Genomic DNA, 14,408 nt, shown 5'->3' with positions numbered 1-14,408 from the left:
AGGGCAGTCCTGCAAATCAATTTAATGTAAGCACATTGTGCATTTAGTTATATAATTAACTCTAAAATGGGAATAACAGTACCTAGGCTCATAAATTGGAGTGAGGATTGAATAAATCAATATATATGTATATAACCATTATTAAAATATCATATAAACCTCAGTTATTATTACTAAGACCCATATGGAACTTTAAACATTTTATATCATCAAATGCAACCATTTTTAAATATATGGCTTCGAGGTTTAGGCTTTATCCACCGTGACATTATAAATTTATTTTCCTATATTTATAACAATATTTTTATCTAACCTGAGATGTATGCATAAATAGGTAGGTACATGGAAAAAGTGAGGTGAAGATCTATTATATACATGAACCAAAGATGGTCCTTATATATTGGCCCTAAGTTGTTTACTTTTTCATAGCAGCCTGGGACCCATTAGCTCAAAAGCCCACCAGTGCCAAACTCAAATTGTTACATATCCAATTGTTTTATTTATTTTTTTTATTTTAATTCAATTAGCAAACGTATAGTACATCATTAGTTTTTGATATAATGTTCAATGATTTATTAGTTGCGTATAACACCCAGGGCTCATCACATCCTGTCCAGTTGTTTTAAACATAGCCCCATTAAGCAAATCTTTAGCCAGCTAGAGTATGCCAGCTTTGCATTCCTCACAAAGCTGCATCCACCCGTTAGACATAGAAAAGACACTCTCTGGGGATATAAAAAACCACCAAACCCATGCTGCACTTCAGAAAACTGAGACCCCCGGTGTTGCTGCGTAAATTCACCTAGATGGGTAAGTTCCTCTCTTTCCCCCTCTCCTCCTGGATCTCCCTTGACCTCCTTCCCATTTCCAGTAGTGGTCCTGAAAGGTCTCCTGCTATAAGCGACTTCCTCTTTCCTGCAACGGACCAATCGGAGCTGCGCCAAGTAAAACCATTGTGACTCATTGTTACTACCGCCTCTTCCATCCCATCTTTTTTACTGATTTGCCTTGAATCCCTTGAACTCACCACAAAGATCTGATATTTGAAAATTTTATTTGAGTAGCCAGCTTTTCCTGTGACATTTATTGAATAGTTTATACTTCCTACAGAAATTTGGATTTTCCAAATACCCACTGTTCTACTGCAGAACTTTCTAGCCTGTTCCAATGATCAGGCTTTCTACATATGTATCAGTACCCCGCTACTAGAAATATCATTTGGTATCTGGTCGTACAGGTTTCCTCTCATTATTTTGTTTAATTTCTTTTGCTTTTTCCCCTACATTTATTCTATCATCTCTCAATCAATCAATCAATCAATCTATCTATTATCTATTCTATTTATTTCATCTGTTTATCTATTCTAACCTTCTATTTAAACGAGCCAGCCAGATCCCTTGAGATTTTGTTTGGGACTGTGAAATATTTATAAATTACTTAATGGGGAGGTAACTCACACCTCTAATGATATTGAATGTCCCCAATTAGGAATATTTTATGTCTTTTCATTTATTTAGGTCTTCTTTTTTCTGTTCTCCATTTATGCTGTATAGTTTTCTAAATATGGGTTCTTTAATACTTTTAATTAGGCTTATTCCTGTATGTTTTATAGGTTTTATAGGTTTTATTATTATTGTAAAGAGATTTTCTTATATGTTCCCTATTTGATGATTGCTGAAGTATACAAAGTTATAGCTTTTTGAATTATTGTTTTGTACCTTACCACTTTATTTAACTTTCTCATTAGTGCCAAGTTTTTCATTTGCTTGACCTGATGTGAGCAAGTATTCTAGTCACTTTAGAGGGACTTACTGCTTCTAGTGAGTCATTGTTATAAAATGTGATATTTTGATGAGGTTCTTTTAATTATCCTTTATCAAGTTGAAGACAATGCCTTATGTCATAACCCAACTGAGATTGTTTTTTCTATTTCATTTAGGGTTTTATATCTATTAAGATTTGAATTTATATTTGTTGTTGTTTTAACTACTCCTGTCTGGGTTTTTTGGTATTTTTTGATTGATTGATTGATTGATGGTATCCGAATTAGGCTTAGTTTGTACAGTTGAATGAATTGAGAGGTTGTTCATCTCTCTATTGGTTAAGTTAGGAAATGGCTGATTTTTGAAAATCAATTTCACTTTCCTATAAAACCATTTACCCAAGTGCTTTTTTAGGTTGCAATAGGATGGGAATATGTGATCATATACTTTTAAAACTTCTTAGGTGGTTCTTAGCTTAGGTTTTCAAAAGTTTTGTGTCAATTTTATTATATTTTCCTATAAAACTATCCCTTTCATCTACCTTTTCAAGTTGAACCATTTAAATTTGTATATTATTGTACAATTTGAAAAATCTCTCTGGGTCCAAGTTCTGTATGCATTCTTATTTCTAATATTATTTATCTGGGTTTCTGTTTTGTTTTGTTATTGACAATTTTAAATACCTAGCTTGTTAAATTAGTCAACTTTCCTGAGTTTGTTTTATTTTCTTTTCGTTAATTATTTTTTCATGATTTTCTTATATTTTCCTTATTTTATAAATATTTTCTCTATGTTATTAGCTTGAATACTTAATTTTCAATGTTATTATTCTATGACTATATATGGAACCATATCTTTCACTACAAATAAATCATTTTATTCATTGCCCCAAAATAATGCTTTAATTTTATAATATTTTATTTTGTATGATAATCATGCTGAGGTTACATATTTTGTACATGAACATATATATGTATATGTATGCATGTTTTGCCTATGTGTGTTTCAAAGACTAACCTTATACTTGCAAACTCTTCCAAGAGTCTTCTCTCCCTAAATCGTACAGTTTTTAGTCAACCACACTCTCCACAATTCAATCATATGTCCCCTTTAATGTGCACTACTGATTCCATATGAGTCTTACTTTTTGAGAACAGGAAGCATGTCAGACACATCTGCCATCCCACAGAGTTAAGCACATGGCCAGTGCTTAGCAAATTGTTTTTAATTTACCATCATTATCTACTATGTTCTGCCATACGAGCCTTATCGCATGTTTTTTTCCTATTTTACTTCATCTTTTGTTCTCCCGGGGCAACAGCAGGATGAGACTGGGGGTAATGTAAAGAGCAAGCAGTTGGTAAGAGTTGAGTGTCTTCTGGCTGACTTGTGCCCTGCAGATCTTGGGCTTGTCTACATTTCTGTTCCTTCTAAATCACAGAAGCTTATGGAAAGACTCAGGTCTAGTTCAAAGGGAAGTGCATAAAAGATCATCTACTGCATGATGTAATTGGCATATTGATGTCATTATGTATCTGTGGAAATAATGAAGCAATTGGTGGACCCTCTACCTTCCATTTTAAAATTAGAAAGCTGAGTGAGATAAGTGGAAATGTTGAAACCTAAAAACTCAAGTTACCTAGCTCTGAAATCCAATTCTCTTCTCTCTGTATGATATGGCCATTCAGGTAATCTAATTCTGCTGAACCTACTAAAGGTTCGTCTTCAGGAATGTCTCAGGGATCCACAGTGAATCGATAAACGCTGTGATCAAACTAGAGAAATCGGAAGGCTCTTCTGAAAGCCACAATGCTTGTCATTATTGCTTTCCCTGTCTTGCTTTATCTTGGACATTCCTATCCTCTGAGAGAAAATGAGAGATCACCAGAATCATGGCTATGCCCCTGCCTCCAGGGGAAAGCAGTGTCATAGGGGCCAAAATAACTGTGGCTTTTGGAATCTGAATGGTAGCCCTTTGGGGGGTAACCTGATCTTTTTCTCCTCCTCCCTCAACAATTTGGAAAACATCCTTTTATTGCTAAACTTTGTTATGTTTTTGATTTGTTTTGCCTTGTTAGTATTCCCACTAATAAGGAGAATCTTACTGCCTACAGATAATTGTTTATAGATATTTAGGTATTAAAACCATCGAAGGTGCCGAGGAAAATTGCACTTCTGGCATTAGAGAAACGAGCTTTATCGCCGTATTTTTTTTAATGTAGCAGCAAACAGGAAGTAGTTATTTAGGTCTTAGTTGGGATGGTGAAGCAAAAGCTAGACTGAGATCCATCAATAGGAGGATGGCCTTTGAGATTTCAGCTCAAGTTCTAACTAAACAAAGGACATGGAATCTTTATTGAGAAAAATGCTGTGTAAGGATTAGCAAAAGACCAAATGAACACAATAGAAACAACCTAGGACCCTCAGTCATTCAATGTTAATACGGAATGTTTAAAAAATGGAAAGTTAACTAGATATGAAACAACAACAAGATGCATCAACCAGAAGCAGCCATAAAGGAAAAAAAAATCATATTCCACTTAAAAAATGAGAAAGGCGAAGTTTTTTCTAAGAAAAAAGAATGGGGTATTTGTTAAATGATAACAGGATATGTTGACAGGTTGATACTTAATGATTAGAGATTTTGAAGGCAGGCTTGGAATAATTTGTTTTATAACATTTCAAAAAAAATAAGAAAATAAATTGTGAGTGATGATTATAATAAGTCATGCAGGAAAATGCCTTTACGTTTATATGCCTTTGGCTAAAATACTCGATTATCACTGTAACACTTAGGGAACACATCTGAGTGGCTTGGAGCCAGGAGAATGAGGTCCCAATGGGACTTACACACCTTTTTTATGCTATGCTCTCATAGGAAATTAATTATAACACATTTTGACTAATATTTTTGAGAGAACATCATGAGAAGTAACATAATGATGTTTTAAAATAACACAGCTTCAGGGCGCCTGGGTGGCTCAGTCGTTAAGCATCTGCCTTCAGCTCAGGTCATGATCCCAGGGTCCTGGGATGGAGCCCCGCATCGGGCTCCCTGCTCAGCAGAAAGCCTGCTTCTCCTTCCCCCACTCCCCCTGCTTGTGTTCCCTCTCTCCCTGTGTCTCACTCTGTGTGTCAAATAAATAAATAAAATCTTTAAAAAAAATAAACTAAAATAACACAGCTTCTTGTTTCTATTGTAAATAAGCAGGTTAGGAGGGCCAAGGAAAGCCATATAAATGCTCACATTTGTCCACAGCAAGGCTAATGGTTTTGCCTCCACGACATGCTTTAGTAAACTGTGGAATCATGGCCCCCATAATACATGAATTAATTGATATACTGTTAGCTGGGATGTTCTACCCAGAAAAGGGCTATTTTTAACTTCAGAACACAAGAAAAGTCAATGTTATTCAATGGGAATTAGTCTTGGTCACTGGATTTAATATTTTCATCAAGATCTAGAGGAGAAACTATAAAATGAGGTCATTAAATTTGCTTCCAAAACTGAGCTAGGGGGTGTCAGGCACAGTACTGAGAAATAGCTCGGCAATGCAATTGCCCTCGGGAGCTGCAGAAAGTTTAGGAAAGACAGTTGTTTGCAAAACAAAATATATTAAATAGATAAATTGAAGAATAATTGGCTCTAGAAATACGGTCAAAATAAATTATAGGACTCTAATTCATTATATCCCAACCGTGGATCAGAACTATAGTACTGAACTTTTAAAAACACAGATGATTTTTTAAAAATGTATTCAACAAATATTTTTCAAGTGAGAAACTGCTGGTTACAAGCCCTCTGCTATTATACCTCTTGGGGTCAGGTACTGTATTCAGGGTACTGTTCCTGCCTCAGCACCTAGAGCAGTGCCTGGTGTCGAGTCCTGCCTGGCTTTGTTAAAGGAGGGAGTAGGGTGAGGAGGGGACACAAAGAAGAATAAAAGTGCCCTACACTCTAAGGACGGAGTTCCCTCGGGGGGAGGGACCGACACTTGGTCCTAGAGTCTAAAAGAAAATGCATGACTATCAGAGTGTAAGAGATTGGCGACTCAGGTTTGACCTTCAGCTTCTCCAGGTTCTAGCACATAGGCCACACAAATTCATCTCTGTGTTTTAGAATCTTATTATTTAAAATAAAGCTAATAAATTCTACTTAATGTTATGAGCAGCTTCTATAGCTATCTATGAGATAGATAGATAGATGATAGATAACTACTTTTCTTCCAGTTTTCTCTCTGTGAAATACAGAATTCAGTTGACTCTCAAGTGAAGATAGAAATGCCTCCAGTGAGCCCTTCCTTTTGCTTTTGGGTTGGAGATATTTATTAAGTATCAGATTTGAACTAAACTCCATTAATCTAGAAGGTAGGATCCTGGGTCTTCATATGAAAAGCGATGAGAATATCTTTTTTTCCCTTAAGAGAACTTGTCTGTGAGAAGGCACTGGGGGAATAAGAATTTAATGGCATAGCATTGAAGAGAACGATGCTTTCCATGATAAAATGGTTTATGCATTTTAAAGTGAGGCTTGTGGAAATTAAAAATTAAATAACATGGCTACACTACCTAGAAGATTTTTAATCTTCTAGAACAGGGTAAAAAATATGAATGTAATTTTTACATATCAAAATTAGAAATTGCCAGTGAAATGGAGATTAATAGTTCTTTAGCTTTAACATCAGAGTTTCACAAAGCTTCCATCTCTGCAGCTGCAATATAGCTGAATTTTGCACTTCAAGAAATGTACTGGAGTCCAATTTTGTAAGCCCTGGAACTGAGAACTTGTTTTTTTATTATCCAGAAAAGGGTCTTTGAAAAGTGCACCAAGGGTAGTATTAAATATATGGTTGGAGTTTTTCTTGATTGTTGGAAAATTAGTTAAATGATGGTTGTTAATGATACCATTTTAAACCATTACTGGCATTTGTTAGGAAATGCCAGTTAATAGAGTACTGAAACTTGTCAAGCTCTCAGTCATGGGTAGGTCATGGTGTTTCCCATGTCATATGCCTGTGCGCATGGTGGCCTGAGTTCCAACTCCCTTCTGTCCTGTCTTCTCCAAGTTCCATTTTATTTGTAAGATGAAGATCAGCACCAACCTGAATGCAGTCCAGTGTGGCTTTGGGAGTAAGTACATTTCTAATATGTAAACACTGGCAAAATATAAAGCATGTTTAAATAAGAATAAAGAAGGATGTATTCTCCAAAGTGTGCCTTTTCATAGCATTTTAGAAAGAATAGATTGGGAGGACCATGTTGCTCCCGAACATCCTGCTCACCGGTACACCAGGGGTTGGAAAAACCACGCTAGGCAAAGAACTTGCATCAAGATCAGGACTGAAATACATTAATGTGGGTGATTTAGCTCGAGAAGTCTGATCAACGGATATCATGGAGTCTGGCAAGATGGCTTCTCCCAAGAGCATGCCGAAAGATGCACAGATGATGGCACAAATCCTGAAGGATATGGAGATTACAGAATATGAGCCAAGAGTTATAAATCAGATGTTGGAGTTTGCCTTCCGATATGTGACCACAATTCTAGATGATGCAAAAATTTATTCAAGCCATGCTAAGAAAGCCACTGTTGATGCAGATGATGTGCGATTGGCCATCCAGTGTCGTGCTGATCAGTCTTTTACCTCTCCTCCCCCAAGAGATTTTTTATTAGATATTGCAAGGCAAAGAAATCAAACTCCTTTGCCATTAATCAAGCCATATTCAGGCCCCAGGTTGCCACCTGATAGATACTGCTTGACTGCTCCAAACTATAGACTTAAATCTTTACAAAAAAAGGCATCTACTTCTGCGGGAAGAATAACAGTTCCACGGTTAAGTGTTGGTTCAGTTACTAGCAGACCAAGTACTCCCACACTTGGCACACCAACCCCACAAACCATGTCTGTGTCAACTAAAGTAGGGACTCCAATGTCCCTCACAGGGCAAAGGTTTACAGTACAGATGCCCACTTCACAGTCCCCAACTGTAAAAGCATCAATTCCTGCAACATCCGCAGTTCAGAATGTTCTGATTAATCCATCATTAATTGGGTCTAAAAACATTCTTATTACCACTAACATGGTGTCATCACAAAATACTGCCAATGAATCATCAAATGCATTGAAAAGAAAACGAGAAGATGATGACGATGACGATGATGATGACGATGATGACTATGATAATTTGTAATCTAGCCTTGATGCCTGTAACATGTATACTTGGTCTTGAAACCATTGTACTGAGATTAAACATGCATGCTGGGTATTTTCAAGTTGTGTTGTAGAAAACTTAACTGGCATTTAATGAGTAAATATGGTTATCCTTTCCAAAAAAAAAAAAGAAAGAATAGATTGGCATGGTGTCAGTTAAGCCTCCAATAAAATATATAGTGTAAAAGGAAAGCTATGGAAAACATAAGGAATAAAGCATAGGGCAAAACTTAAAAAAACAAAAAAAAGGTGCTTTCTTCCTCCTCACACAAAGGCTCTGCCCTTTTCCTGTCCCACTACTTCCTTCACGCTGACCTGACCTAGGACAGCCTGTGCATAAATGTCTGATCATTCTAGATGATGTTTTTGGGAAAAGGCATTCTTTTGTTTTTGCTTTTTTTTATTATGTTCAGTTAGCCATCATAAGTCAAGCAGAGAAAGGCATTCTTTTCAAGGGATCTTAGCAACTGTGGGAGGGAGGGAGGAGACTTCCATAACATATAGCTTTGAAGTAACTCTTTGGTTTTGCAAAGAAAACCCCATAAAATAAGAATATAGCCTGTGGCATTCATTGCCCATACACTTGGAGTTCAATGAGTTTATCTTCTGTGATTCACTGTGACTATAGTAAAATCAGAATGAAAATATTGCTTTTTTCATTTACAGACTCTGAGTTAATATGAGTGTGGAATAGCAAAATGCTACGTGTACTGTAGCAGCTTCCCTGCCCAACCTCCCTGCCCCCCAAAAAAGAATAATAATATTGGAAAAGTTTGAGTAATTGACAAAAGTCTTAAAGACACTCATTTTTTTTCATCTTGCCTATTCTTCAGTAGAAATTCAGATAATATTTCTCATATAGTTCACAAAAGGAGATAATTAAAGGTGACGTTTTTATCCTGGGTTTCTCCCTGCCATTTGTCTGCGAAATTTAGAATTATTCTGCAGGGGTGTCAATTTTCTATCAAGTTCTGTTACTCCACAGCCCTGTTAAGAATTCTGAGCCTTTAGTATCCAAAATCTACAAAGAACTTATCAACTCAACACCCAAAGAACAAATAATCCAGTCAAGAAATGGACAGAAGACATGAGCAGACATTTCTCCAAAGAAGACATACAACTGGCCAATAGACACATGAAAAAATGCTCAACATCACTCAGCATCAGGGAAATACAAGTCAAAACCACAATGAAATACCACCTCACACCGGTCAGAATGAGTAAAATTAACAAGTCAGGAAACGACAGATGTTGTTAAGGATGCAGAGAGAGGGGAAACCTCTTACACTGTTGGTGGGAATGCAAGTTGGTACAGCCACTCTGGAAAACAGTATGGAGGTTCCTCAGAAGAGTTGAAAATAGAGCTACCCTATGACCCAGCAATTGCACTACTCAGAAACTATGGAAAGAACCCAGATGTCCATTGACAGATGAATGGATAGAGAAGATGTGTGTGCGCGCGCACACACACACACACACACACACGAATATTATTCAGCCATCAAAAAGGATGAAATCTTGCCATTTGCAATGACGTGGTTGGAACTAGAGGGTATTATGCTAAGTGAAATAAGTCGATCAGAGAAAGACAATTATCATATTACCTCACTCGTATGTGGAATTTAAGTAACAAAACAGAGGATCATAGGGGAAGGAAGGGAAAAATAAAACAAGATGAAATCAGAGAGGGAAACAAATCATAAGAGACTCTAAATCATAGCAAACAAACTAAGGGTTGCTGGAGGACAGAGGGGTTGTGGGGGATGGGGTAACAGGGTGATGGGCATTAAGGAGGGCACTTGATGTAATGAGCACTGGGTATTATATAAGACTGATGAATCACTGAACTCTACCTCTGAAACTAATAGTACACTATATGTTAACTAATTGAAGTTAATAATAAAAAAAAAAAAGAATTCTGAGCCTTCTGTCTTATGCCCCATATGACTTCTCCCAGTGCTGATTTTCCGTCATTGTAAAGTATGAAGTTCTTAGCCAAGCTTTCATTTCTGCTCACTAAAGTTATATAGTCTAATTAAATGGTGTAAATTGAATTTCCACAAAGCCCTAATTTCTGTTTATTAAATATAGACTTCCAAAGGACAGCAAGGAAATCAGACCTCATATTCAGGTTTTTGTTTTGTTTTGTTTTTTGAACTCTTTTCAACTACCATCAGAAAATACTTCATTTTCTGTAAGTATCACAACTTCTTCTAAAATGGGGCAGGATAAAGCCTACATTGTTTTTATTAGTGGTCATTCATAGGAGGCAAAAAAGGAAGAAGAGTAACAGTGCTAGACTTCCTGGTTCTTGGTGGAGAGTTAGACAACTCAAGAATGTTCCCATATTCTCTGATTGAGAAATCTATATTTGATGCATTTGTCAGAAAACCTGTGTTAAGCTGCAGTAACAAATGGCCCCCAAATCTCCATCTATGATGACCAAAAAAGTATGTCATTTGTCCCATTATGGGACAACTGTGGCTTTGCTATATGTCATCTGATTTTGGGATCCAGGGACATGGAGTGAGTTCTAGTTAGAATACTTCTAGCCATCCTATCAGCTGATTTTTCAGCAGAAACTGTGCAGGCCAGAGGGAATGTCACAATACATACAAAGTGCTGAAAATAAAAAAAGCTACACCCAAGAATACCTTATTCAACAAGGGTACCATTCAACTGAAGGGAGAGATAGTTTCCCAGACAAACAAAAGTTAAAGGAATTCACCAGCCAGTAAACTGGTCATATAAGAAATCTCAAAGGAAACTCTTTGAGTGGAAAGGAAAGACAATGTGGGGGTAAGAAAAGGAGGAAGCCCAAAAGCAATAAAATTAAGGGCATCCATAAAAATCAGTCAAGTGATTCACAAAATAAAAGTATATAAATATGACACCATATACCTAAAACCGGGGGGGGGGGGAGAGAAGTAAAAATTTAGTGCTTTTAAAATGAGTTCAAACTTAAGCAACCATCAATTTAATATAGAGTGCTATAAGCATAAGATGTTATATATAAACCTAATGGTAACCACAAATCAAAAACCAGTGATAGGTATGCAAAAAGAGAGAAAGGAAAAGAGAGAGAGAGAGAGGGAGAGGAATCCAAGTATATGACTAAAAAAAGCTAGCAAACCATGAGGGAAGAGAGCAAAAGAAAGGAACTGAAAATAACTACACAAACAACCATAAAACAATTAAGAAAAAGGCAATAAGTACATACCTATCAATAATTATTTTGACTATAAATGGACTCAACACTCCAATCAAAAGACGTGGGGTGAAGGAATGGATAAAAAAGCAGACCCATCTATATGCTGCCTACAAGAGACTCATTTCAGACCTAAAAACACCTTCCACCTGAAAGTGAAGGGATGGGAAAGCATTTATCATGCAAATGGATGTGAAAAGAAAGCCTTGGTAGCAGTACTTATATTGGACAAAGTAGAATTTAAAACAAAAACTGTAACAAGAGTCAAAGAAGGACATGACATAATCATAAAGGGAACAACCCAACAAAAAGATACCATAATTGTAAATATTTATGCATCAAACATGGGAGCACCCAAATACGTAAAGCAGCTAATAACAAATGTAAAGGAAGTAATCAGTAGTAATAAAATAATACTAGGGAACTTTAACATTCCACTTAAATCAATGGACAGAATATCCAAACAGAAAATCAACAAGAAAACAATGGCTTTGAATGACATATTGGACCAGATGGATCTAACAGATGTATTCAGAACATTCTATCCTAAAACAGTGGAATGCACCTTCTTTTCAAGAGCACATGGAACATTCTCCAGAATAGATGACATATTAGGCAACAAAACAAATCTCAACAAATTCAAAAAAATGAAAGTCACACCATGCATCTTTCCTGATCACGAGGCTACAAAACTTGACGTCAACTATAAGAAAAAATCTGGAAAGAACACAAATACATGGAGGTTAAATAATAATGAATGGGTTAACCAAAAAATCAAAGAGAAAGTAAAAAATATATGGAAACAAATGAAAATAAAAACACGACAGTTCAAAATCTTTGGGATACAGCAAAAGCTGATATACGAGGGAAATTTATAGCAATTTAGGCCTACCTAAAGAAAAATCTCAAATAACCTAACCTTATATGTAAAGGAGCTAGAAAAGAACAAACAAAACTCAAAACCAGTAGAAGGAAGGAAATAAAGATTAGAGCAGAAATAAATGAAATAGGAATTAAGAAAACAGTAGGACAGATCAATGAAACCACGAGCTGGTTCTTTGAAAAGATCAACAAAATTGATTAACTTTTAGCCAGAATCATTAAAAAAAAAAAAAAGGATTCATTTGAACACAATCAGAAATGAAACTGGAGAAATAACAAGTGACACCACAGAAATGCAAAGGATTATAAGACAATATTATGAAAAAGTATATGCCAAAAAAATGGACAACCTAGATGAAATGAATAAATTCCTAGAAATATATAAACTTCTAAAACTGAATCAGGAAGAAATAGAAAATTTAGACTAAATTTGAACTGGCCGATTACCAAGAATGAAATTGAAGTAGTTATCAAAAAACTCCCAACAAACAAAAGTCCAGGACTAGAAGGTTTCACTGGTGAATTCTACCAAACATTTAAAGAAGAATTAATACCTAATCTTCTCAAACTATTCCAAAAAATAGAAGAGGAAGGGAAGCTCCCAAATTCATTCAGTGAGACCAGCATTGCCCTGATACCAAATCCAGAAAAAGACAGTACAAAAGAAGAGAACTACAGGCCAGTATCTCTGATGAGCATAGATGTAGAAATCCTCAACAAAATATTAGCAAACCAAATCCAATAATACATTTAAAAAATTATTCACACAATCAAGTGGGATTTATTCCTAGGATGCAAGAGTGGTTCAGTGTTCACAAATCAATCAATGTAATATATCACATCTACAAGAGAAAGGATAAAAAAAATTTCAATACATGCAGAAAAGCATTTGACTAAGTACAACAGCCATTCATGATAAAAACCCTCAACAAAGTAGGTTCAGAAGGAACATAAGTCAACATAATAAAGGCCATATATGAAAAACCCACAGGTAACATCATACTCAATGGTGAAGAACTGAGAGCTTTTCTCCTAAGGTCTGGCAAAAGACAAGGATGTCCACTCTTACCACTTTTATTCAATATAGTGCTGGAAGTCCTAGTCACAGCAATCAGAAAAGAAAAAGAAATAAAAGGCATCCAAATTGGTCAGGAAGAAGTAAAACTTTCACTGTTTGCAGATGACATGATACTATATATAGAAAACCCCAAAGGCTCCATCAAAAACTACTAGAACTGATAAATGAATTCAGTAGAGTTATAGTATACAAAATTAATATACAGAAATCAATTGCATTTCTATATGCTAATAGTGAAGCAGCAGAAGGAGAAATTAAGAAAACAACCCCATTTACAATTGAACCAAAAATAATAAAATACCAAGGAATAAATTTAACCAAGGACGTGAAAGATCTGTACTCTGAAAACTATAAAACATGGATGAAAGAAATTGAAGATGATACAAATACATGGAAAGATATTCCATGTTCATGGAATAGAACAATATAGTTAAAATGGCCATACTTCCCAAAGCAATCTATATATTTAATCCAATTCTTAACAAAATACCCAACAGCATTTTTCACAGAACTAGGACAATAATCCTCATTTATATGGAAACACAAAAGACCTCAAATAGCCAAAGCAATTTTAAAAAAGAGTAACAAAACTGGAAGTATCACAAGCCCAGATTTCAAGATATATTACAAAGCTGTAGCAATCAAAACACTATGGTACAGGCGAAAATATAGACACATTGATTACTAGAACAGAATAGAGAGCCCATAAATAAATGCACAATTTTATGGTCAATTAATCTTCAACAAAGGAGGCACAAATATGCAATGAGCAAAAGACAGCTTCTTCCACAAACGGTGTTGGGAAAACTGGATAACTACATGCAAAAGAATGAAACTGGACCATTTTCTTACACCATGCACAAAACTAAACTCAAAATGGACTGAAGACCTAAATGTGAGACCTGAAACCATAAAAATCCTAGAAGAGAGCACAGGCATTAATTTATCTCACATTAGCCATAGTGATGTTTTTCTAGATATCCCTCCTGAGGCAAGAGAAACAAAAGCAAAAAAATACTGGGGGACTACATCAAAATAAAAAGCTTCTGCATAGCAAAAGAAAGCAATCAACAAGACCAAAAAGACAACCTATTAAACGGGAGAGGGTATTTGCAAATGACATTTCGAATAAGGGGTTAGTATCCAAAATATATAAAGGACATATGCAAGTCAACACACACAAATAATCCAATTAAAAAGTGGGCAAAAGACATGAATAGACATTTTTCCAAGGAAAACACACACATGGCCAACAGACACATAAA

At 35.7% G+C, this 14,408-nt stretch overlaps 2 protein-coding genes across 3 annotated transcripts in view; both read left to right on the top strand.

The window, feature by feature from the left end:
• KCNIP4 (potassium voltage-gated channel interacting protein 4) overlaps positions 1 to 14,408 on the top strand; it is a 1,107,330-nt gene that overhangs the window by 441,429 nt on the left and 651,493 nt on the right. The gene's annotated exons all lie outside the window — the stretch shown is intronic.
• On the top strand, positions 7,021 to 8,093 carry LOC118356767 (transcription initiation factor TFIID subunit 9-like). The gene has a single exon (XM_035726394.1). It carries the CDS (start codon positions 7,158 to 7,160, stop codon positions 7,953 to 7,955), a length of 798 nt encoding a protein of 265 aa, XP_035582287.1. The 5' UTR covers positions 7,021 to 7,157; the 3' UTR covers positions 7,956 to 8,093.

Source organism: Zalophus californianus, chromosome 2 (genome assembly GCF_009762305.2).
Source record: "Zalophus californianus isolate mZalCal1 chromosome 2, mZalCal1.pri.v2, whole genome shotgun sequence".
In the NCBI taxonomy this organism is placed as follows: domain Eukaryota; kingdom Metazoa; phylum Chordata; class Mammalia; order Carnivora; family Otariidae; genus Zalophus; species Zalophus californianus.
Note: the sequence above shows the minus strand (reverse complement) of the source record. Positions and strands in the feature narration are given on the sequence as shown.

Bases quoted from the DNA above. Each gene is read 5' to 3' on its own strand.
- LOC118356767 (XM_035726394.1), top strand. From the start codon at position 7,158: ATGGAGTCTGGCAAGATGGCTTCTCCCAAGAGCATGCCGAAAGATGCA.